At 41.2% G+C, this 27,179-nt stretch overlaps 1 protein-coding gene across 4 annotated transcripts in view; it reads right to left on the reverse strand.

Annotated features, from left to right (window-relative positions):
• Positions 1-1,134: 1,134 nt before the first annotated feature.
• NPNT (nephronectin) overlaps positions 1,135-27,179 on the reverse strand; it is a 78,808-nt gene continuing 52,763 nt past the window's right edge. For all 4 annotated transcript variants that reach the window (XM_036025674.1, XM_028508063.2, XM_028508064.2 and 1 more), the window contains 4 exons: positions 13,487-13,573; positions 12,894-12,992; positions 5,262-5,518; positions 1,135-3,815 (listed from right to left, as the gene is read on the reverse strand). In XM_036025674.1, coding sequence (XP_035881567.1) covers positions 3,705-3,815; positions 5,262-5,518; positions 12,894-12,992; positions 13,487-13,573 — 554 coding nt within the window. In that variant the 3' untranslated portion in view covers positions 1,135-3,704. The remainder of the gene's footprint in view (positions 3,816-5,261; positions 5,519-12,893; positions 12,993-13,486; positions 13,574-27,179) is intronic.

Raw genomic sequence — 27,179 nt, forward strand, 5'->3', positions numbered from 1 at the left:
TCCCTTTTCTCTACAACTTCACCAACACTTGCTTGTTGATTTATTGATAACAACCATCCTGACAAGTGGTAGTATCTCACGGTGTTTTTAATATGCATTCCTGATGTCTAGAGACATCAAACTCTCTTCATGTTTTCCCATTTATATGTCCTCTTGGAAGAAATGTCTGTTCAGGTCCTCCTCACATTTGTAATTGGATTGTTTTGGTTCTTTTGGTGTTAAGGTATCTGATTTTCTTATATACAACTCTTGTATACCAAACTACATTTTCAGCAGTTCATTTTCAGTATTATTATTTATTGGTTTCAGTGTACACCATAGTGGTTAGACACAATCACATACTGTACGAAGTGTTCCCCCTAATGTTTCTGGGGCCCTCCTGGCACCATGTGAGTTCTGCCCAGAAAGTATCCAGCCATGTAATATGAAAAATAGAGACATTTATTGAAGAAAATACAAAATGCAAGAAACATTGTACTTTCTTAACACACTCAGAAAACAGGTTTTCTAAAATCTCCTAGGAATGATTAAGAAGGATCTCTGAGATAAGGGAATATCTCTGAGATGAAGGGAACTGCAGCTTTTCTTTACCTTTTGCTTAATGTACATACTTACCCCAAACGTGTCCTAGCTGCTAGTGTTAGAAAGAAAAAAGCCATTAAGCATATGTTCTATAATTTTGTAGGACTAATTCTTAATCTTGCATGTCATTATTTTTTAATTTAGTCTTTATTGTATTTTTATAGTTGTTTGCTTCATTAGAAAAGGTTATTGGAATCAGAATAAAACCTCATAAATTAACAAAATCAACACTAGTAAAAAAGGCTTTTCATTTATAATTTATATCTATTTATATGCTTACCTATAGCTTATCCTGCATGTCCATAAAAGAATTTGAGGTAAATGTTTACAACTAAGAGATAGAAGAAAACTAAAGCCATGTACAAAGGTGTGACATATGTTACATGATCTGACCTTTCCCTGTCCATGCTGAATCAATATCTCACATTTATGACCTAAGAAGCATAACAATGTGTGCAATATCTTTGTCCCCAGTCATGTAAGCAGTATGTATTTCCACAATTAAAAAAAGTCAAAACGAAAAGGAATAGACACCTGGTATTATTAACAGTGTTTTTATTTACAAAGAATTATTTTTATTTGTTTGTTTGGAAAACCACTAACATTTTTCACTTTAGAAAACATTAAATAATAAGCAAGATGTTATACAGTACTTTGGATAACTTCTTTCATCAGTTTAGTGCAATGTATTATTGGCACCTAAAAGTGAAATTTTCAATATTTCCCCCTTTCACCTTCAATTGTGCAGTTAATAAGACCAAAAAAGGTAACCAACCATTAAAAAGACTCTACAGCCATATTTTCTGGCCTCTACTCAAAGGTTCACTGATTTATACTCCCCTCCTGCCCTGCCTCCACCAAGTTCAATGACAAGAGGTATACTATTATACCTATTTTTCTAAAAACATTACCATTGTGGAACCTGGGAGATTCAATTGATAAGAGAAACTGAGTCGCACCAGCTGGGTGAGGGAGAGGGCCTGGGTCACACACTCGGCAGAGACACTGCTCCAGGAAAGAGGCTCTGTAAACTCTGTTCTTTGTTACAGTCTTTTTAAAAATCTTAAGTATTGTCCACTGGGCAAGTGAAAGGGTTATACTTATTCAAGGAAAAAAAAATAAACACCACCACATTAGGACACTGAGGTCCTAAAACATCTGTTTATTATACTCTTTTTGGAATAAATACATATACATATGTTTTTTTTGTTTGTTTTAATACTGCTAGGTTTGCCATAAAGGGAGAGACATTTTAGTGAGACTAGCATTTGGTGGATTTCCCCCTTTTTGATTCCTCTCCATCAGGAGCCAAAGAGGGAAATGCCTAAATTAAATCTTGGCCTATTCCAAGTGACTTAGTGCTGGCAATTTTCATTACGTGGTAATAGATCAAAACATCTTCTGGGAGGTTCTGTACTCTGTTACTCTACCTTGAACATCATTAACCACCTGAGATAGACCAATTTTTATCCAATTTTTAAAAGCCTCAAAAAAGAGAGTGAGACAAAGTCACACTTCTTTATAAGGGATTCCAACTTAACAACTGGCCCCGCCAGAAAATGCTCCCTCATGCTGCAGTCTGAGCCTGCTTCCTCTTGTTCTATTCTTGGTGTGGCAGAGAGCAGCTGGCCACCACCCTCTGTGAACCAGCTCTTGGACACTGGGACACCAGCAACGATTTGCCCCCAGTCTTCCCTTCTCCGGGCCAAATAATCCCAGTTCCTTTCATTTTTCACCATAGATCATTTTCCCAACCCTTTAATCATCTTTGTGATTCCTGGCAAAAGTAGCAGAAAATATTTTGATTACTTAATCAGAAATGAGGAAAAGCCTCAGTAGTAAGTTGATTTTAAAAGTTATATACTATTCTTATAAAGTTAAAATACGCAAGGAGGAAATATATTAGTTGAGGGTTCTTAGATCTTAGAATTCCAATCTTGTCCCATTGTTCTAGTGTGTAAGTGGATCCTGTCTCAACACATTCAATACCTCAAAGCGTGTGACTTGCTTCCTGTCCCACCCTGGCACGAGAGAACCAAAGTTATCAGCTAGGCCTGCCTAAGTTTATACTGATTTAAAATTAGTAAGAAACTGTTCCAAAGGGGCTGTTCCCATGCTTCTCCTCACCCTGTTTCCTTAAACAGAATGTTTCCTCTGAAACAGCCAGAACGTTTACCAAGCTTCTTACAGTTATCAGAGAGGACCAGGCTCCTGGGGGGGGGGGGGGGGAAGCTGTTGGTTTAAAAGTGTAACCAGAAACAGGTTCATATACTAACTTCTGCGTCTTGTCTACCTAAGAAAATGGTTTCTTATCCTTCGTAGGAATCTAACTCAAGGTCATTCAAACATTCATCCCTCCACTACCACAACCTGACACCGCTTCAAATTCCTCTTACTCCAATATAAGGTCACAGAACTGGGTACCATTTCACCATGTATTTTTTAATTCAAGCGATCACAAGCTGCCTTTTCTCTTGCAACTAGAGTCTGTAAATATTAGGAACACGTTAACTATTTAATATCAATAGCACATTTACACAAAACACAATACTACTAACAAGGAATTATGTGCCCACTTTACATAATTGTCTTTAAAAGAAAAATACAGATAACAAGAGTAAATGCATTTTGACATGTTGCACACCCTTCTTTTATAAAGTGAATGGCAGGACAAGAGTTCAGGTCAGTCCAGGGAAGAGGAGAAACCAGTTTCACAAGCACATGGTACAACATGTCTTCGGGGAAGTCAATACTACTCAAGGTACAACACTGAACAGATAACAGAATGCCATTTGCACAAATTTCTTCTGAAAACGTCTCCCATAACTTGCTACAAGGAGCACTTTGTAACCAGGATGAAGGCATAGGCCACACATGCTGAAGGCCAGTTCCTACGAGGTCACACCCAAAGATGGACTGTATGTGTCCACAGGTGCCCCTCCTCTTTCAAGGAGAGTGTCACTTGTTCATTGGGATTGCACAAAAGCAGGCCGACAAGATGAGGGTCAGTGACCACTTTCTCTGACCCACTGACGCACTCTTCTCCTAGGCCTGATAAGAGGGAGGAGAAGACAGGAGGTGAAGATCAGAAAAAGAAGAGGGAGCAACATAGGAGTTCATCGCTAGTTGTGGAGTCGCTCGCGTTCTTCAGAGCAGTGGCCTTTTCTCAAGCTCACATCATCCAATCCAATCTCCCCGGTGTGACCACGCCTTTTTTCACCTTTGAAAATGACCTAGGGAGAGAACGCACACACTGGTCAGGCCCCTTCTGCCCTTCCCAATGCCTGCTTATTTAGCAGTATGAAGGCAAACTTCCCCAAAACTAAATAGTAAACTTACTTAACAGAAGGAAAGACTAGAGAACAGTTTGACCTGAGGCTTGCCATCTGATAGAAACTTAAGTCAACTGTTATTACTCAGAATCAGTTATCCTTTAAAAGCCATTCTAAACTATGGACTACTTCACTTTAGGAATGCTTATGATGTGGACACTTCTGCCAAAGATCACCGAGGTCAGAAGCAAAGAGTGCGAGGGAGCGCGAGGGAGTGTGAAGGTGCAGAGGTTGAGACCCAGAGATCCAGAGGACACAGTCCTGCAGCCTGATGCTTTCCAGCTCCTCCACTGGGTTCACACAGCTTTGCCGCAACATGGAAGAGAATCAGACTCCATAATCTAACCACGGCATTGTTTTCCTTGCGTAAAGACCAAGGACTTTACCTATCCTTGCATTTTATCTTTTATAGCATCCTTGCTCCTTTGTGGGGGTTGGGGTGAGGTTAGGGGGTGGAGGGATCCAGCACATAGGAAGAAGGACTCGTGGACGTGGGCAACAGTGTGGTGATTGCTGGGGGGAGCAGGGACGGGGGACTAAATGGTAATGGAAAAAATACAATAAAAAATGAAAGCTAAAAAATAAAAACAAAAGAAACCAGTATCTTCTGTGATTTGAAATGATTTTATCTTGTTTTATTTCTCTAAAAATATGAATATTAAGAAAAATTTTAAGAAAAATAAGAGTAAAAAAAAATTCAAGGTTCTGATAAAAGCTGTAATAATGCAGGCTACTTTTTCTTTCTAAAAGAGTTTCTAGAAACCATACCTATAGGAATAGATGGAGAATATAATAGTAAAAGTTTTTTATAGGTATCAACATAAAGAAGACAGTTTTTCCAAATACATCATTTCAGTGAGGTGTTACGGATCCCCTGATTGGTATGTGACTTGGTTACTTAAGATAAAATTTATATATCCAATCAAAGCTTTTCCCACATGCTGTCTTACTTAATAAGGCAAAGAGGGAAAAATGGAATTCAAAGGAATATTTTGGTACAGAAAACAGTTTAGGGTAACTCATGGTCAGAGTTTCAAGTATAAGAAATGAAGGGAGATACCCTTTGAAGTTTCTCTTAACATATTTACTTTTTCAGTTACTTTTTTTTTTTTTACTAGAAGTAGGGGATCTACCCTAGGGTTGTGGGAGTGGTGGTCATGGGTTATAATGAAGAGTTACAAAGACACTAAAAGTGATTAAAGAAAGAGGCAGGAATGGAGTTGTCATATCCAGAAAAACCCTAACTTTTGTCTGAACCCGAGTTAATGAAGAGAACAAGACTTCTCCCAGCTCAGACCCCAGAGTTCTCCTGTAAAAGGGAAAGCTCCCAGTCTGCGTTCTACTTACGCTCTTGACATCAGCCCCTCGCAGGGTGATCTGCGTTTGCCTCCAGCCACGGCCCCCGTTTCTTCCCCACAGCGCTGCTCCATGGGCACCGTGTTTTCTCACAAACACCTGGAGCGTGCCGGAGTGCAGCCCAGTTACCTTGTGCCTGAATGACAGGCACAGGTCCCCTGAGTGCATGAGGTGGCCGAGAGGCAGCACCAAGCGTGCAGCTTTCCCCCCTGGGCCCTTGGCGGCTGAGACGGTCAGGTACTGTCCACCTACAATGGGAAAGCAGGGCCGTGAGTGTACATACAGACATCCCTTGTAGCATAAAAGTATGGACAGGAGTTGCACGTTTTTTGTTTAAATAAACTTCAAACTGTGGCAGTCACTTGTGAAGAATTTCAGATTACTGAAGGAGAAAAATATGACTTATTCTATGCCTGTCTCAAATTCCATAGTTTTGTATTTACAGAAAACACACACTCATGTGCTGATGGAGAGGACGAGCCATGCCAGAGACACACAGCGATTAGGAACCCGAACACTGCCAGCACTGCCGGGGGGATATGATCAGACACACACAGGCATGCACAGACACCCACCCGCCTTCGCCACCTCCTGATCCTCCCCGGGTGATGATTATGTTGTCAGGTTGGCTGGCCGACTAGGTGGGTGACTCTGAGTTGCCCAGAGAATTTTCTGTGTGGATAATTAACCTCCAGGCAGCAGGGCAGGTGGTAGTTTAAAGGGTCCTAAATCTGTTTATTATCTCTTCTGATTTTTTTGTAAATCTAGAGAGAAAACAGTCCTTTAAAAATGCCAGAGCTTGCTATGCCTCTCCCACTGAAAGCACCTCACCCCAGGAATTGGCAGAGGTGCTCTGGAAACCCTCCAGTTTCCGGGAGCATCAGTTTTATTTGAAGATAAGTAGTTTACAATGTTTTCATATTGTAACAATTATATAATACATAATGTAATATAATATACATGAACACAAAATGTTAACAAAACTGTCACTTCAGACAGGTCACCTTGTCCTCAGATCCCTTGGGCTACAGCGTTTGCCTTCCCCATTGTTAGATAAACTGCAATTAAGGGGAACAAAAGCTTGAGTGGCAGGGAGTGGGGGAAAGCTGCTTCTCAAGGGGGAAAGTTGTAGGTAGTATTCTGAAACTCAGTCCAAGCACAAACAACATTCCTCTCAGGCTGTTTTACTGTAGCCAACCGAAAAACACCCTGTGTTTCAACACTGATTTAGCCACAGGAAAATGGGGTTGTAATGCTCAATGCATGCATCTGTTCTGGTAGCAACCCCATTTATTTGTCAATGAAAAGACAACCATATTTTTTCCTATGTGTACTCTGTATCAGACATGATTGAGGTTTGGGATGTCCTCTCATTTTTCAAGTGAGGTCTCTTTCAAGTGCTCTCTGAGCAGCCACAGGAGCAAAGAGGTGATTTCTGGGCACATTTCTGCACCAGGCAGCGCTGAGGGCTCCATGGTGGCATCCCATGGATGCTACTCACAAGCCTGTGGAGCAAAGGCTTTGAGGGGTGAAGTCACCCAGGGTGTGGATAAAGGTCTGAGTGCAGAGCTGACTGGGCCCCTATTCAGTACTTGCTACCCTCTGATTGGATCGCTGGTTTGCGTGCTCCTCTCCCCCCGGATGCGCACTCTTTGATGTCAGAACCAACTGTTCCCCCAAGCCACCCCATTACACTCCTGGCATATGGTAGGAGTTCAATGCCATTTGTTGAATAAATGATGTCCTAAGAATTCAGAAAACAAAACCCCCTGCAAGCAAATAGGTCCTTGAGTCATATACTTGAATCATCAACAACAAACACAATTTCTTATCATCATCCCACTACCCCCATTCTCCCAAATTAATCTAAATGGTATTTTAGGCCAAAATATTTAGATGGATTTTCTATGTCTCCCCATAAGTTAGCTTTTGAATCATCACAGGTATTTTGGTTAAGACTAAGATATAAGGTTGTTACAGTTAACCTGCAAGTTTGAAGAAAACAAGGATTATCTTAAGTCTCTGTGGAATGTATACTAATGTCACTGCCAGACGCTGCCTGTGAGTCAGGAAACCTAACAAACCAAGGCACCCTAACAAAAGTCAACCCTAAAAGTGTAAAACGCGTGGTCAGCGAGGCCACAGTTGCTCTTCCTCCACAGACCTGCTCTGTGAATGTTTATTTGGTGTTATAACTAGCTTTTTTATAAATATTATCAGCCATTTTTTATGTCAACAAATAGACATTTTTCATAGCTTCAAGTATGCCATTGATAATTTAGCCATTTTTTGCTGAAGAATATTTGTTTCCAAATTCTCACTCCAAGATAACACTGTAAAGTAGTAAGACAAGCCAAAAAATATCTGCAACACATGAAAAAGGACTGTTTCCCTTTTACCCAGAAGTTACAAACCAACAGTAAAGAGAACACAAAAGACAAATACATAGCATCTCAGAAAAAATGACTTAAAATATGAAAAGATGGTCGCCTTTTCACAACAAAATTAATTAAAATGAGATGGCTTTTACCAATAAGCTTGGCAAAGATTTCTGAAAGCAGTTGAATAAGATCTATTGTTGGGATGGCCCTTAAACATTTATTTGTGGGAGTCTAAACTGGTATAACCATCATGGAGTGCAATGTAGTGAAATCTATCAGAATTCAAATGCAAGTTACGTTTGATTCGGTAACCCACATCTAGGAGTTTATTCTACAGACACATTCTATTCGAACGTACATGAAATGACATGTATATGAGTTTTCCATGGCAGTATTGTCCGAACTCCCAAAAGTCTGGAAACAACTGAGATGTTCCTCAGAGATGGCTGGCTAACTGCAAGGGCACATCTGAGGAATGATGGAGGGACAGTCACGGATAAGAGTGAGGGTGTTCTGTATGACTGACGTAGGACCGTCTTCAGCAGCAAAGGCTGACGTTATTTTAATGGTAACTCTGGAACAGGCACTGCTTTAAATGCTTTACATATGTTGAATAGGTACTTCTGATTATCTCCCTTTAAATGACTTGCTCAAGGTCAAAGCTAATGAGCAGTGGTGCTGGGTTTTGGCCCAGGCATTTGGCTTTAATGTCCTTGTTCTTCATGTGAACTCTTACAATAATATCCTTAAGTGACAAAAGCAAGGTACGTAAGAGGGTGCTTTGCTGTCATATGGACAAATGCATCTCTGGGAAGATAACCATAGAAGTGGTTGCATCTGAGGTCAACTGAGAGCTAGGGCTGGAAGGCGGCATTTGTCTTCACTGTTGATTTAGCTTTCCACTCACAAGTGTTTCAAAATAATGCTGCTTATTGCTGCATCAGACATACTTGTATGTACACGCTGGCATACTTATTCTATATTTAAGTGAATTCCTTGTAGCAATTCCTTGTAGCAGGCAGGGCACTGAGTCACCTTTAACCACCAATCCCCAGTGATCAGGGTTCTAGGAACAGGGCCCAGGTCCAACCCCGACATCTACAGGAGAAGGGCGTGCCTTGAGGGCCTCAGCATAGGCCTGCAGTGAGTCTCTGCATATGCTGGCAGCACAACTTCCCATTCTTTAGAGCAGGGGTCTGGGCCTGTTAGGGACAGGGCCCCAGGGCAGGAGGTGAGCTTGAATGCAATGCTGTTGAATCAGCTGGAGACCATCCCCCACCTTCCAGTCTGTGGAAAAACTGTCTTCCATGAAACCAGTCCCTGATGCCAAAAAGGTTGGGGACCACTGCTTTGGAGGAATGTATTAATTTCACTATCTCACAAGTAAGTTTAAGATTGAATGTGATAAACAAAACCCAGTGAGCACCCGGTAGGGCAGCTAGCAAAGGCAATTATTTATAGCTGTTTCTCAAATTTGTAAGTTTATTTAATTCTGGGTTTTCTCTTCTCAAGATTTGGATCTTGGATAAGAAATGCACATCAAAATCAGTCTTAACTGTGGAAATCCAAACATATGCCCCTTTACAAATGGTATAATCTAAATAGGAGCAAGTAATGAATTAGCTTGGTAATTAGATAATACACAGAAATAATTCATTAAATTGCTTATATTTATACACACATAACCTCACTTAAATGTCCTAGAAGGAAAATGGGCATTTTTCTTAAGAAGCTTTATGAGTATTTCTCCATCAGTATATGGTTGGAATTCCTCAACATACTCTAAAAAGCCCATCTGCAATTCCACTTTGATCTATGGTGTGCCCTCCTACCCTCCTTCCAACTCTCTGCCCTCTTTCTGTCTTCCCTTCCACTCTCCAAGCTGGAGCCCTGCTGCTCACTGCTCTTCTGGAGACGACCTGGGGCATTCCATTCTGAGTCAGAGGCTCTCAGAGCTGGTGCAAGAGGGTTTCTAGCCCAACACTAATCCAGTGCTCAAACCAACATCCTGCTGTCCAGTCACCTGCTCCACTGACAGAGAGCTCCCTACTTCAACGCCAGCCCAAGCTCTTTGTAAACAGCTCTGACTCTTGGGAAGTTCTGTCTGAAAGTGAAGCAAAATCCATCTCTCTGTTGCTTCCACCTACTGAGCTGACATCCATCCCTTTGTGATCACAGAACAATGGTGATAGATGTTGTCAGTGAAATATTTGAAAAGCAGCCTTGATCCACTATTTCTTCTCCAGGATAAACATGCTGGCCTCTTCCCCTGGCTTTGAGACACCTCTCCATCCAGGTCATTCTGCATGACCTGCACTTATCTCTATTCTTCTCAGAGCAGAAAGAACCCACCAAAGTGGAGTTTCCATTCTGTAAAAAATAGCCTATTTCAGGGAAATGACCCAACTTGTTGGCAGCAACAACACAGGGCTCACTCACTGAATTTTTTATCCACTAAAAACCTAGTCTTTCACACTTACTACCGAGGCACTTTTTCCCCTTGCACGGCTGAGTAAGTGGTGTCCAGACCATGAGCTATGTCGCATGTTCACCCCCATTAGATTCCGCCCTATGAGATGAGGCCTGACGATCTGATCCGTGGAGCTGACTGTGTCAGCACTTTCTCCTCTGGCTTCGAGCCCTCCACAGTTCGGGGAGAATGCCTTAATAACCACAGCCAACATGCCGTTGATCCACGTCGCCGGTGAACACCTGGAGCAGTCCCTGGGACAGCGGCCCTGGAGCATTCACCGGGAGCTCTCCAGTCACATCCCAGCAGCCACCGCTTCCTTTCCACATGTTTTTCACGGTCACGGCCAAATCGTCACTTCTAACTTTTTTTGCCTGACACTTTAATTTCCAATCCTCTTCTCTTTTTTTCCATCGGAGAGCAAGTGGGTCACAACAAATTTTAACATTCACAAATGAGATGAATAATAAAAAGAGTTGAAAAGTACTAAATCGGTCCTATAAAATAGTATGTACATTCTATCTAATTAGTATGTAAAGTCAACTATTTCTCTATCTACATAGACTTTTTACATAGATCTGTAGCAAATTCTTCTGAGTTGATTTAGCATGAATTATTTTCTCCAGTGTGCCTTACTCGAAAGAGTTATTCATTATGACCATGAACGTTCACGGCTGCTCACGATTCTTCATTAGGTAGAAACTACTCCAAGCGAGCGGCCAGGCAAGCCCACAGGGCTGAGACCTCCTAATCCAATCATGCACTATACCACAGGAGACGGGGCCAGGCTGTGGGGGAGTGAACACCCCGAATCCTGCGGCAGGTGTCCTGGACACTGAACTGCCTGGGAGGCCATGAGCAGCCCAGGGAGGTTTGGGTGTGAAGGCTGCTCTTTTGCTCTGTGGCCTTAGGAAATTTATGTAAACTCTGGGCCTCAGTATTTCCTTTGTAAAATAAAAACAATACTGCCTGCTTCACAGGATGGATAAGAGGATATTAAATAAAATTAATGAGATGATGAATGACTCAAGACTACAGTAGGTATTAAATAAATGTTGGTTTCTAATTCACCGATATATATGACACTAATAATAATGTTGTCCCAATAGCCACAGGGATGTAAAGTACAACATAGGGAATATAGCCAATAATGTTATAATAACTAGGTATGGTGCCAGGTGGGTACTTGAATTATCTAAGTGATCACTTTGTAAACTACATAATTGTCTACTGTTATGCTATACAGCTGAAACTAATGCAAAATAACATTGAATATCAGTTAATTAAAAAATAACATTTAAAACTATATAGCCCTGGCTGGATAGCTCAGTTGGTTCAAGTGTCGTCTGAATACACCAAAGTTGTGGGTTTGATCCCTGGTCAGGGCACATACAAGAGGCAGCCAATGAACACATGAACTACGCACAACAACTCAGTGTTTCTCTCCCTTTGAAATCAATACCTACATCCGTCTGTCACAGTAACAGCGTCCTGCTTACAGCAGCCCGCAGTGCACCAGAGCTGACAGCAGAGCAAGAGAGAGAGGGGCTGGCTGTCCTCTGTGCCTGCGTGTCGTTAACAATTATTGTACAGCTAAAAAAAAATCTAAAAAATAATTTGAATCTGAAGAATATTCATATTTTTGAAAGCTTACCTCAAATTTTTATTTTAAAATATCTACTATTTCAATCTTGGGGATCTAATGAAATATTTTGGTCTAATATTGTATTTTAATACCTTGCTACTCAAAATGTGCATCAAGGGTCAGGAGCACAGGCATCCCCAAGAAGCTTGTCAGAAATGCATCAAAACCTACATTTTAACCGGGCGTCCAGCTGAATTGTACAAATGCTGAAGTTTGAGAATAACTGGTTTAACAGAGCATATCCTCTCTCAAGTTAACTTTTGTGTTTTGTGTTCTTCTATATAATACCTGGGATGGTATTAAGAACTAGGCTTTTCATTAACAGCATACTTTTTAGTTAACACTATACTTTTTCTTCACATCTTGTCTCTTTCATTCCTAATTTTAAAACCAGGAGTATAAAAAAGACAAAAACGAAACCAGACTCCTCATCCTTCTATGAGTTGACATCATCCATAAAAGATTTAATTACTTAGGGGAGGGAAAACACCAACAATATGTAGCTTTACTTTCTGGAACAAGAAAACAAAACAGCTTACAAGTATTAAAACTTCAAAGTGTGAGATTGAAAAGCCTGTTAATTTTCCAAGGAACTATGTTTAAATCCACCTTATGAAGAACATTCTCTAGGAATAAGTAGTGGTAATTTATAACTAATTTCTCCAGCATCCAAGTTAGATTGAATTTTTTTTTTTCAGAGAGGTATTCACAACTTCTCAGAACCGTCAGTCTCCTTCAACTATGTCTCAAATCTTAAAAAAAAAAAAGACATGAGTGGGAAAATAGCCAGCAGCTTCTACCATGGCTGATAAACTTCTTTTACATTTGGGAATGAGGCACTACAAGTAAGCTAGAATAGGTTAGAATAAGTCCACTTGTTTTATTCACCAAGCTTTTTGAGAGGTACTTACTGGCCTTTTAATGAACTACTCATCTTCCCACAGTATAATTCTTACTGACAGCTAACATTTTTAGTTCCCTTAAAAAATGGGACATATGAAGGCTGGACAAGCTGTTTCTTTACCCTCGTTACTGGGCAAACACAGAGATGTGGCAGTACACTTGGTCAGCAGCACTAGGGTCTCCCATCAAATGGAGGTGTCCTTGAGTGATGTCACCCATCTTACCTGCTGGGTCCCTCACTGGCTCCCAGTGCAGGTCACTGTCTTTTTCCCTGATCCACCCGCAGAGCCCATGGTCAAAACTGCAACTGTGTATGAGGACACCTGTGAGGAAAAGACCAGAAAGACAAGTAAACCACAGACTAACAACAGCATGTATTTGTTAACAAGGTTATCTGTACATGTGCTCCCTTCCGTCCGCACTTAACTAATCCACCAGCACTTCTCTCCCAGAGATCAAAAGGAAATCACATGCATCCTTCCTCAGCACAATTGTGCCTGCATGCTCAGCTGTAAAAACACAGCACACGAATGTTGCCAAATTATGACCTTGTTTCATCATCACTTATAAAATATGACTTCCTCCCCAGAGTTTCTATTAAATGCAGTTTAATATAGTTTTAAAAAGATAAATAATGATGACTCGATTATCTGTGCCCAGCTGATTTAACTGCAGAGGAAATCAAGTTGTATAAAAAAAAAAGATCTAAAATTTTCCCAGGTGCAACCTCACAATTTATAATTTAAAAGTTAGTTTCATGAAAAAAAGGGAAATAATACAATGCCATTCTAATGGTACTAAGAATAGAAGTGTCTACCTGGATCATCCTTTGCTTCATCCTCTGCACTGACTCCTCTTTCAATTTCAAATATTTCAAACAAATCATTTGAAGGATGCCGTGGGACTGCAAGAGAGGGAGATGCTTTGTTTTGATGAAGTTTTGATAAAGAGACATTACCTTTAATGGCGGCAGGGGAGAAAAACCTGGGCATTCACTCATCTGGAAGAATGCAAAATAACTGCATTTCACATGAAGATTCACAAAGTTTGTTCAACAGTGATGTATACTGTAATATTTATCTAGGTACAAGCAAAACATGGTTTTCAAAAGTTTCTAATCTCAACATAACGTGTATTAAAAAGGTTTTCATCTGGAAAAATACACTTTAAAAGAGCCACCAATTACAAAATATTCATCTCTATGAAATTCAAAATTGTGTCTCTATGCAAGATGCACTATGAACTCTAGATTAGGGATATTTTCCCCAAAATGCCTGGTTTGGCTTTTCAACCACAGCCTTGACCCCCCTCCAGCAAGCACTGTGCACCAGTGCACACTGATCTGGGTTTCTTACCCGGACCTGCCTTGCTTAAGCAGGTGCCCTGGCTCCTCTAAGATCAAATCCAAAGGCCTTGGTGCAGCATTTACAATCCCACCACTCCCACTCCCAAGTGCCCAAACACGTCACTCATGTTCAGTCTCTGCCCTGTCCCCAGTTTGAGATGCTCTTCCTGCTAATTAACCCACCAAACTTCTCTTCGTTCATGCCCCAGGCAAACATCACTGCCTGTGTGAATACTTTTGTGCCCAGGCAAATTAAATTCTTCCCCCTTTTAATTCATAGACTCCTGTATCCACACCTCTATTCCACTTTTTCATAGACTTGCACTTATTTACATACATGTGAGTCATACAGGTGGGTCCCTCTGCCAGTCCCTGAGGTCCCAGAGGGCATCAGTCATGTTTTATTCATATGGCATTCCCAGGATGTGACCAGTGACAGTCACTCAATAAGTGTTCACTGAACAAAGGTGAAGATCTTGTCAAGAAACCCAAGGACTCTGGTCAACCTTTTTCCTCATGGAAACAAGTGGGGCAGAGCTTAAGTAGACACTTTTTAAAACCTGGATGTATTTAAATCATTAGCTTTTCATTCCTTTAATGTGTATTTGATTACTACTCATATGCCAAGTGCTGTGGGAGGGGGAGGAGGCGGGGTGAAAAGGGTGAGCAGGATGGACAAGGACCTGGCCCTGCGGAGCCTGCACATTAACGGGAGGGGCAGACACGAGATGGAAGGTCAGTGAACACAATGATTCTGACTGTTGGTGAGGGCTGGAGAGGCAAACACCAGATGACGTTTGCCTCGCTGGGCACTCACAGGGAGTGGCTAGGGTGAGATTGGGGAGTGTGGAAGCAGTGGTGGGGGTGGGGGATTCTTGGCCAAAGACCAGGGAATACTCCCTTTTCTTTGACAGAACTTAAATGAATTATCTATTTTTATAAGGCAGAGAGTGAAAGATGTGTAGGACACCAAGCAACAGATATTAATCAAAAGGGTTCTTTTTTCGATGATGTTCCTATTATTTTTAGCAAGAATTTTTAAATGAATAATTTCATAATATTTACACTGATATTTTTAAAGCTTACTGCTCTGAAGTTTTTTCCTGCTTGTTTCAAAAGTCCAGCCAGTAAAGCCCCTCCCACACACTCACTTATTCTCAGCCTGTGAGGGACAGAGAAGAGAAGCCAGTTCAGACAGAAGCTGTAGGGCCACAGCCTGATCCCAGATGCTCTAAGGGCTGAGGCAACTGCCTTCCCTCATTCACACCCAGATGACTGACAGCAAAGACATCCAGTTACAGCTTTTCTTTCTTTCTTTGGGCCTCTGAGAGGGTGACTGCCTTTTATCTACTAGAAATACTACAAAGTTGTAGGCAAGCATGCTTCATTTCTGATGACAAAGAAAGTTAGAAAAACTCTATAGAACCATCATTTTATTGTTTCCTTAATCTTGTAATTTATGCAGATTATCTCTGGATTGGAATAGCTCAAATCTTAAAGTGCCATATTTTAGGGACATTATGAGAGTTTGTTAGCTCCCTTTTTTCCACACGAACTGTCAGAGGGCAAATAGTTCTCGGTGCAGGGAGATCAAGGAGGTCCTCTTTGAGGAAGCTCCTTTTGCATGGAGAGAGGAAGAACATGGAACCTTCCCAGCAAAGTGTTGGGATGGGGGAAGGGCGAGTGTCTTAGGCTTCTAAGGCAAGTAAAGTGCCCAGAACAGTTGGGGAAAGGTGTTCACAGTGGCTGGAGGATGTGGAGAAACAAAAAGCAGCCTAGGATGAAGCAAAGGGAAAGGAAGGGAGGAGAGCACACGTTTGAAAACAGCAACCCAAAGAATTAGTCATCTAACAACTTGCCAAGTGTCAGATGGTTCATTAGTCTTTTAAGCACTGGGATTCCAAGAACTATTTGATTCAGCAGCAGATGATCATACACACCTTTACTTTAATTCACTAGGAAGCATTGGGAGGCATTTAGAGACCCGAAATGCTCTGCATCTATTGGTTCTTACAACCATGTGCACTCTACTCTGTAAGAGTTAATTTAATTAAGTTTTTCCTCACACATACCAGTTTGGATTGCTAACAGCATCCCACTGCTGTGTCAGGAGAAAATACGAAGTGAAATAAGCAATGGGAACAAAATCAAGCAGTATGATCTTCACTGGTACAAGAAAAACGAACAAACCAAACACTTGGACTAGAAAAAAGAATGGTAACAAATTCACCAGTGTGCTGCCCAGGCTGGTGTGGCTCAGCTGGTTGAAGCACCGACCCGTAACCAAAGAGTAGTGGGTTCGATCCCTCAGGGCACATGCCTAGGTTGTGGGTTCAGTTTCCTGTATAGACATGTGCCATTCCCAGTCCAGGCCTGGGCGAGCTCTAGTCCGGTGCGAGCAGGGCGGAGGACACTGGAGTGAGGGGTCACGCAACGGGTCTGTGCTTCCCTCTCACACTGATGTCTCTCTCTCTCCCTTCTGCTCTCCCTCCTCGCTCTCCAAAAAGCAATGAAAAATGTCCTTGGGAGAGGATTAAATCAATAAATGTAAATCCACCAATATGCTAATAGTGGTAGTCTGATTATTGGAAAGGAAAGTGATATTTTGTCATTTGGGGGGGTTGTGTTGTCTTTTATAATTCTAAATCTTAAAGATTGTTTATAAAAAGAATTTCTATTGTGGAAAAAACTTAACCTACAACGCTGAAAGCAAGGAGAGCTCTGCCAGGACCTGCGTCCATGCCCGCCCCCAGCAGCTGGGTCTGCTGCTTCTGTTGGGCTGCTCCGAGGGCTCCGGACGGCGAGTCTGATATAGTAGTTGTTAAATATGAGGCTGTGAAGCTGCAATGTACTTGTGTAGTTTGAAAATATTCTTTAATTCAGAGAGCTAGTTGAATCAATGCAGAAAGTTTTAGTTAAAATAAATGACTAGCCATGCCCGAAAACACAAGTATAATCAGGATAGAAGCTGATACCCGATTTTCCACCTTATCCTCCCCGGCATCATATTTTGGCTATAAGCACATTTAAATACATATATGTATATTTTATAAAAACAAATGCATATCAACTCTTCTCTGTAGTTGGACCATAATTCTCAGAATTAGCACAGTACAACTTCAGAGATTAAAAAAGGGTAAGAAATCTAACAATATGATTCCTCTCTTCAGCCACGCCCCTTGTTCCATCCACAGGCTACGGGCAATCAATCAAGAAAGCGGTCATCCATTGCATCCAGGGCCCTGGGCTAAGCATGTTGTAAAGCAAAACGCATACTCTTGCCTTCATAGGATCTATATTCCAGATGTGAAGACAGACATCTAACCATTTCTCCAGGAAATGAATGCTTTAAACGTGGGGTGGAGGAAGCTATGAGAGCACAGGGGTGAGAAGAAAGGGGGCTGGCTGGCTGAGCTAGGAGGGGGAGGACAGAAGCCTGAAAACCTCTGTAAAGTGCTGCTTACTCCAGGGCGCGAGGGCAGGTGGGCCACTGCGCGCTGGCACCCTGGCGGTTGAAGGGGTGTGGGGCTGAATCCTCACTGCAGGGGTGCAACTCGCAGGAGAAGAAAGGCACCCAGTGACTGAGGACTGAGGCAGGCAGACTGCTGGGCCTTTAAGAACCTCATAAAGATTTTGGGCTCTATTCTGGTAGAAACTGGAAGCGTCTGGAAGATTTTAACAGAAGAGTGCCAAGACGAGGTGCACTGGCTGTACTGGCTGTGACGTGGAGAATGGATGGGAGGGAGAGGATGTCAGAGGACAGTTATGATAAACGTGAACTCAAGAAGTAGTCTTGAAAACATGTATTGCCTACAGCTTTCCTTCCATTGGCCAATGTTTCCACCTACTAAAAATACCCCTTGCCCAGTGCTTCCTACAACTCTCTGCATGAACTACAAGGGAGGCGGTATACAGGCACTGAAGGAGTCAGCTGGATAAAAGTGGGGTGGGGTTGGTTTTAGGGACCTAGGATGCTTCCTAATGCCTGGGAGCCCTGGGGCCTGCAAGAAGAATCAGCCAAAGCAAATAAGCAGAAAACTTCTTAAAAGAAAGTCTGGCCCAGCACTTGCTATTAAATACATTTTCCCCATGAATATGGTCATATTAATACATGACCTGAGTTCATAAATGAGGTTTCCCAAATGGTCAGTTATATATTTTACTCGAAAAGTGCTAAGAGTAAGCACAGCGAGGTGAATGTAAATATTATCACAGGCGCCTCCCACGGTCAGCCCGCTACCACAGGGCAACTAGGCGGATGGAAGCGCTGTTCCTGAAAGGCAGGCCTGCAAATCCTGTTCTGTTCTCGGTGACTCCCGTGACACGACCCAGGCCGGTTTCTGGCATCTGCTGTTGAACTAAAAGGTTAAAGATAACAGTGTCCTAAATTCTCTGCTTCGAGGTTCAGTTCCTCCAAAGAGAATGACACACGTTCCTAATGTTCCGACGGCACGTTCTGGTGGCAAAACCTGGGGATTTTCAGAGACTACAGCACGAGGACGAACAACAAGGGTTTTATTAAGCAGCCTTGCCTCTCTCCCCCACTCCTTTCCCCTTGTCCCTTTTCCCACTTCCCCTGCTCCTCTCTTCCCTGCCCCCATTTTCCCTCTCAAGATGAAGAACATATGTACTACAGCTTTAAAAGACCAGAGAGAAGCAAACAAAAGGGACAGGAAAAGACTTTCTGAAATTTCCTTAACCACATTAGAGAAAAGTCCTAGTTATCTACTGATTACAAGCAAAAAGGAAAAGGTTGCTGAGCTCCACAGAAATAAGTCCTGTTGTCAAAGCTTTCATCCCACAGGAGAGTCTAAAAAGTTCAAAAAACACCTTTGGGTGGAGGGTAAATAGCAGAGCTAGAAGAAATTACATCTCCAGTGAAAGGTGGCACACAGACACAGCCACTCGATAATAAACCCAGTTTTTGTGACTCTCCTATTTGTCCTTCAGTGAAGTTTCAGAACTACCTCAAGTCCTGCCCAGGAGAACAGAACATCTAAAAGATGGTTCTTCTGCAGGTATGGCCATGGGGATGATAATGCAACTTGTCCAGATTAAGGGAACACTGTCTCTCTTCTAAGCCAAAGGACCCTTAGAGGTTCACTTCTGCCAGGACTGAGTCCTGCACACCAGAATGCAGGGGGCAAGCAGACCCCATCAGGTCTGCTGGCACTGGGCACAGTGTGATCACCTGAGGTGTTCCAGAGTCTGCCTGTGGGCTGTCGGGGACAGGTGTCAGTGCCCTCAGGCCAAAAGAATCACTTTAAAGGAAGAAAGGGGGCTTTGATTTCTGATATTTACCAGACCCATCAAGTAACTGTCCCTTCTGGACATTGTCTCTGAAAAGGCTGTTGTCACTATTTGCACAGCAGAGAAGCTGCTGCGATGGTGCCTCCAACATCACAGCTGTTCACACAGGTACTATAAACACCTAAACTAACAGGACAGCCCACTTATTTGGTCATAAGAAAGGATATATGAACTTGCAGCTTTCTATTTTCATTTTGTCTGCTCACCTAATAGTTTGTACTTGCAAATCAGCTTGTTGCAAAAGAACCTGGTTAGCCAAAAATAACATTAAAATTTGAACGAACCATAATAAAAAGCATCAGAAAAATACAAACATTTAGAATAACACAAAATAGGGCTGTTTTTTTCTGAGGTAAGTAGGAAATGCTATCATTGCCATTTAAGTGAATTCAACAACGTTAAGTGGAAGTAGTAATAGCTAGAACACACTGAGTTCTTATTATATGCCGAGCACTGGGGTAGGAGTTTTCCATGCACTCTCTCATCTGATTTCACAACAGCCCAACGAGGCAGAGGCCATTCTTATCCCCACGTCCAGATGAGGAAACAAAGGCGTAGAAAGACTTAGTGACATGACTCGAATAGCAGAGTGACTATGAGCACAATACTTTTCATGACAACACTGTGGACAAATGTGCATACAACTTTAAGAAAATCTAATTTCTGCCTTTGGTCACATTCACCAAGAACTCAATTTATTTCCAGAGAGAACAATTACTTTCCAGAGAGAATAATTTTTTTTTTTTGCCAGGCACTATAGGATTCAATTAAAATATAAATCAAAAATTTTGAAAATGTTCAGAATTCACAGCACCAGATTCTGACCTGTAAGCATTGACAACTTACTCTTTCAAAACACTGGCAGAAATTTAATCTCCAGGGCGATGCCCGGCATCTCTCTGGGGTCTCTGCAGGCCTTGCTGTTTACTAGAAAGCAAACTAGTTTGAAGACCTCTTCAACCCTCAGCAGAAACAATCTTTTTACTCATCACCACCAAGAATCAGAAAAGAGACTGTATTTCCGGGACTAAGAACAATGTAATCACACCAGCCACAGACTCTTGTCAAATCTGTTGAAGGGCAATGAGAGACAGGACCTGTGGACAGCAGGCTTGCAGACATCAGTGAAGAGGAAACCACGCTCTCCCTCCTGCATGGCACTTGGAATTCCAACCCGTCCTCCTGATTCAGAATAACGTAGCAACACTGAGTTTGGTGTCCCATAGGGCCACTCCTGAAAGCATCTGATACATGTTATATTATATTCTATACATAACCTTTATCTGTAATACTTTTCTTTTTCACTTTCTATGAGCCAGATGCCACATGCTACATTTTAGGAACAATTGCTACATTTAAAAACCTCACAGATGGCTAATTCTGTCTCCATTGAGGACCCGGTTCTACTGGGTTGGGCTACCATTGTGGTTCTCACAGCCCTGCTGTTCAAAATGTGGCGGGCAGGTCAGCAGTGGGACCTGTGAGCTTATTAGACATGTGGAGTTGCAGGTCCTACTACAGCCTCACTGGGTGGGAGGTTTCATTTTCACAAGATCCCCCACACAAGAGACTGAGCAGTATTTCCCTAGACAGTCTGATGTAGTATATGTGTTGCAGTGATTAAGGAATCTACACTTCAGATCAGCAGTCCCCAACATTTTGGGCACCAGGGACCGGTTTCGGCGAAGGCAATTTTTCTGGGGAGGGGCTCTCGCCTGTGCTCACCTCTCCCAGTGGATGACTGGGGTGGGGCGGGGACAGGAGGCCAACAGGCGAGGTTTTCTGCAGGTTCCCAACAGGCTGCTGACCCGTACTGCCCCGGGGCTGGGAACCCTGTTTCAGATAAGCATCCTAAATTACCGCAGTTCAAACGGGCTGTGACAACACTGACAAAAATCTGCTTCCTGGGCCAAGTGATATTATATTCCTTGTAGTAATCTGAGCTCCCCAGCTAAAACTGGGAACTCCTGACACTGTATTGTAAAGAAAAATTTGAGAGGTTAAAAATAGAAGTTAATAAAACCTTTAATGAATTTTTATTTTTATTTATTTTTTGAACTCTAATCCTAGCAATAGCCCTTACGCTAATTTTCTTTTCCTTTTTTTTTTTTGGAATTGTTACTGAGGACATGCTCATTGATCCTAGAGAGAGGGGAAGGGAGAAGACAGAAAGGAGAGAAACACCGATGTTAGAGAAACACTGACTGGCTGCCTGTTGTGTGCACGGCAACCTAGGTAGACCTGTGCCCTGACCAGGCATCAGACCTGCGATATTTGGTCTACAAACAATGCTGTAACCATCTGAGCCACAATGGCCAGGGCCTTTTATAAATTTTTAAAACCAGTATGTTCTAAATAAAATTAACATGTTTAAGACTTAGAATCCATTGGTATACTTTTTCAAAAAAAAACACACAAACACACTGCTGGAGAGAGTGGGATTCACGTACCACGAGCCTTTCTCCCAAGGAATTAACACTGTACTCAATTACAGTGACTAATGACAGTGCAGATGGAAAGATTAAAAAAAATACCAACTCAGCATGAAGAAAATAGACAATGAAAATCACCCCAAATATCATAAACTGGATAGGCCCATGGTTACCATTTTGGTCTCTTTTCTTCCAGACTTTCAAATTCATTCAGACATATGCAGGTCTGCATTTTATACCAAAATGGGGTCAAATGGTATTATACAATTTTGTGTATTCTTTTTACCTAACATTTTTTATACCATGGGTATTTTTCCAACTCATTATTTTTCAAAAAACATCACTGCATAGTATTTCATTATCTTGCTAGCCTAGAATGCATTTTCCTCTATCTTCCTTTACTTCAGGTTCTGCGATAAAGTGTTCCTTATTTTCTTTGCTCTGGGATAGACTCTACTTGTTCTGATACCAGATTTTTGTCTTTGGTTCTTGGTTTCCACCTTTTTAGCAATTTACAGCATACCTCTGGTATCCAGACAGGCATACTATAAATTAGATCACATTTTCTTGCTCCATCTACCTACCACCTTCCTGCCCTCCCAACTCCACCCCTCCACCAGTGTCTTCCAGAGTCCAAGCCCAACCCACTGGTGCCAGAAACCATGCAAATGAAAGGTAATGGGAGAAGACTATTCAGTTTTATGCAGACTGGTCTCTACACTTCTTAGTTCAGCTTAGCCTGACCTGACGTTGGTGACAATGAACTCTAATCCTAACAGTTAAATAATATACATGATATGCCACTCCGAGAGATTCACAATGATCATTAGCATATTAAGAAGTCCTATAGTTAACAAACGTATTAAGTTTACTAAACGTAGAATCTCTCAAATTGATTTGACCTCAGAACTTTGTTGGGCACACACTTGCATACTATCTAAGAGAAGCACTGTTTAATTAAACACACTTTGAGAAGTACTGGTTTGTCCCATAAGTGAAATACCAAGAATTTCATGTTATCTGGGGACTTTAGAGTTGCTCAATCAGGCCTATGGTGCTAGCACTGCAAATACATGTGATTATAATTCTATTCACACAATTTTAAAGACCTAGGGTCCCTCAAGTTGGACCCTATAAAATACTATAATCTTTTATATTTCATAGTAATTAAAAATTCACAAACACTTTTACCTGTATTATGTTTGATCTCAGAAAGCACTCAATGCAAATGGAAAGCTAGAGATGTCACCTCCATTCTTACAGAGGAGAAAATGGAGGTGGAAAGCACAGTAGTTTATCCAAAGTCACATAACTCATAAATAATAGGGGTGAGAATCAAACTAGATCTTTGGATTTGGGGTATTCCATCCTTAGCAGTAGTTTAAAATCTTCAGCTTTAAATGCCTCAAGCTTATTTGCACATTCCCTTTCGAAGCCTCTTCACTATTACTCAACATTCTGCTTAAAATTTAGAGTTTTCTAGAGAATGATTCTTTCAATGGCTGTATTAAACTGTATCAAGATAAGAGAAAGACCATAAGCTGAAATAACTATGATGATGTGAGGAGTGACTATCAAATGAACATGTTAAATTTAGTTAGTCTGGACATATGAAGGGTTACTTAGAATTAAAAAAATTGAATCCAGTATGAAATTTCATTTCACTCCATTCAACAAATATTTTTTTCTGTGCCCATTGTGAATGTACTGGGCATTGTCTGCCTGTTTGAGGGGAAGTATCTGGGGGTTAAGCAGCTGTACTCCAGCACACTGGGCAACAGAGAGAAATGATGTAGACCAAAAAATCAATTTCAAAAGATCCCCTTTGCAATCAATATTGGGTAAGGTCTGACTATTCTGTATCTTTAGGCCACAGAGTTTGGGGCAGATTGAAAAACAAAGAATATTCAAAGAGCAAGCCAAAAAGGATAGCTAAGTGAGTTTTAAAAAAAACAGTATTTCTAAGAAAAGCTTTATGAAACCAAAATTACTACACCCCATGAAAAGACAGGTAGTTTCCTGTGAGTGTTCCGAGACTACACTGAGTGTGGGGCTGGGTGACAGTGGCCAGCTGAGCCCCTGACAGTAACCAGGAGGACCGAGACAGAACTGCAGTTCATGACTTTGAATTGAATATACGTAAGAATACCCCAAGAGTGCGATGAGTTATTGGGAGGGACTTTAGTCACCTTAGAGATCTGAATATAATTGGGACAATTTTTTTTAAACCTCATAAGAATATCACACTTGGGTAATTAATTGACGTTGATTTAGATAAAAGTTCTTAGGCTATAAATTAAAATGCAAAAGGCTATTATAACCAAGCCATCTGTGCCATTTAAAGTTTAAACAACTTTTTGGCTGTTTTGAACTCCTTTCTTAAGCAGGAGTGGTGAAGACAAAAACTCTAGCTTCAATGATATTTTATTTATGCCTACATAAAGCATTGTTTTAAAGGATAGTTTCTTAAATATTTCTTGTATCCAAAAAATGTGTGGGCCTTCACACATGCCAACTTTCACATAGTAAAAGCATAAGCAAAAATTAGGTCCTAGCTGGGTAGCTCAGTTGGTTAGACATCCCAATATACCAAGGTTGGGGGTTCGATCCCCAGTCAAAGCACATGCAAGAATCAACCAATGAAGGCATAAATAAGTGGAACAACAAATCAATATTTACCTCTCTCTATAAAAATCAATAAATAAAAATTTTAAAAGTTATTTGAACTACTTTCAGAACCTAGGAAATAGATACTTTGAGACATTATCTCTGAATTGACATCATTTCCCTTCTCATTAGCATCAAATTTGCAGATTTGATAATCCACTGATAGACTCTACATACAGAGAACAGACTGTCCCAGGGCAGGGGAGTTTGAGGGCTGGAGGAAAAGGTGAAGGGATTAAGAAGTACTATACAAACTGGTTGTTACAGAATAGTCACGAGTATATAAATCACAGCAGAGGGAATGCAGTCAATATCATGATAATTGTGTGTGCGGCCATTCACATACTTGATAGATCAGAGGGACTACTCTATGAAGTGCATGATTATGTAACCTCTATGCTGCACACCCAAAACTAATACAGAATAATATTAAGTGTAAAATAAAAGTACTGATATCTATTTTAAAAAAATCCACTGAATAGAATACCAATCTTCAAAAAGAAGGAAGAAAGAAAGAGAGTGAGGGAAAAAAATGGTGGAAGCATAATACAAAAAAAAGCTCTCCATAGTATAAAAATAAGTAACAATCAGAAAAGAATATATGTTTTAATTCTTAAAAATAGATTAATGCATTATTATAATAAACTAGGTTTTGTATGGAAAATATAATTATATGAAGACAATCTATTTTATTTAAAGGGTTGTGAGTGATCAGTCTATTCACTCATCTCTTGGTTCCACAAACAGTGTTTAAGTGCCAATCATGTGCCAGGCATTATTCGAGGTTCAGGAAATGTACCAATGAAGAAAATACACGTAGATCCCTGTCTCAAAAGCTTACATTCTAGTAAGGAAAGACAAAAATAAACATAAACAAGTAAGCAGTGCAGTATATTATAAAGTGATAAATACTATTTAAAAGAAAGAAAGAAAGAGTGAAGAGTAGCGAGTTCATGTGTGCTGCTGGTGATTAAGGAGGTCGCAGTACTGAATGAGGCGGTGGTCAGGGTAGCCTCACTGATGAGCTGAGGTCTGTGTGAGGAGGTGAGAAAGCAAGCCAAGCTGATAGCTGAGGGGGGAGTGCTGAGCAAGAGGGAACAGCTGGAGTACAAGCTCTTAGCTGGGAGAAGTGTGAGGAGCAGTGGGGAGGCTGGAGTGGCTGGAGTGAAGTGAATAAGCAGAGTGCTAGGAAATGAGACCATTTAGAACTCTGAGACAATGGGAGGCCTTAAGTTCTTCCTGAACTAGGGGCTGCTAATGCAGAACTTGGAACAATGACATCTCATTGAACTTTTAAAAGATCCTTCTGGCTGCTGAGTTGAGCAGAGACCACAGAAAAGGGCAAAGGTGGAAGCAGGAAGAAGCTGTTCTTCCCTATAATTCTGAAATCCAAAAGCTGTTTCTGTAACACATTAGTATAGTAACACACTAGTAGGTGGCAAAGCTCACCTACGCTTAACCTAGCCTCAAGGTCTTCAGTAGCCAAATTATTGTAAGTATTCTTGTGTTTCACTGCAGAAACATCGACATGCATCAGTATATCATACATAGCATATGCAGCTTCTTACATTTCTAAAATCTGAAAAATGCTATATTGCACAATTCATATGGATCGAGGAATTGGGACATGTCCTCCAGGGCAGGGACAGCTTGGGCCAGGGTGGCAGGCAGCATTGGAGATGGCAAGCAGTGGGCACAATTTTGATATCACTTAAAGTCAAGGCTAATTGGGTTTTTTACAGATTGGATGTGGGCATAAGAAGACTCTGAATTCGCTGGCTGTAGTCACTGCAGGATGTAGTAACTGCAGGATGACAGTGCTGTGTCTCGGGGCGTGAAAGACCAGGGGCAGAATGTGTTGGGATGAAGCTGCGGCACAATGCAACCGGTCGTCTGAACATCCAGTTTCACCCAATGGGAGAGGTTTCATACATGTCTGGAACCTGGGGAGATGTCTGGGCTGGAGCTGTAGTCCTGTTATAAGATTTTCTTTCTTTTTTCCTTTTAGAATATCTTTACAGTCTTTTCTCCAGAGAACAATAACACACACATACTATAAAGAAAAGCACCGTTTAACAATCTCTTCCATTAAAATAATGTATCTTTTAATGTAAAGAAAAACATAATTATTGAAGTGTGGGGCTACCTGGAGCTAGACAGTGTCTGTAATTAACATCACCTGAAAATTCATGGAATGAGGAAAGCCAAATTTTATTCTCAGACCTGTGTGGCAAACAAAAACGTCTTAAGAATTCATTGTGCCAGAAGTGAAGAAAACACTAAATAAAGAAATGGTGTTGAACTAAAATAGTGATGAGGTTTCTTTCTGTTTTCATGGTGAATTAATACTAGTTATTTGCCCTAAATTAAAAACTTAGAACACTTACTTTATTCAGAATATACCCTACAATCACAAGACAGTGAATAAAAAAGTGTCCAAAGTATCCCCATTCATGCTCACGTTCACCAGCAGCTAGAGCCGAAGGGGAAATGAGAGGGGATATAATTTCTGGCAGGAGTGTCCAAAAGCAGCAATGCTACTATCCGTGGCATGCAACGGCCTTGGCACAGGATCAACGCAATTCTTTCCCAGGGCCTATCTCTAGGATCACACTGTCTTAGTATGAGTATCCCAACATCACTGAACTCCACGTTTCCCCAATTTTATCCTGCTACATTCTGTTGGTGAACTTCAGTGTTATTTTTAATTCATATGTGTTGGATGGAGAAGAAAATTGGAGAGAGGCCTTTTAAAA

The sequence above is a fragment of the Phyllostomus discolor genome, chromosome 1 (genome assembly GCF_004126475.2).
Source record: "Phyllostomus discolor isolate MPI-MPIP mPhyDis1 chromosome 1, mPhyDis1.pri.v3, whole genome shotgun sequence".
Lineage (NCBI taxonomy): Eukaryota > Metazoa > Chordata > Mammalia > Chiroptera > Phyllostomidae > Phyllostomus > Phyllostomus discolor.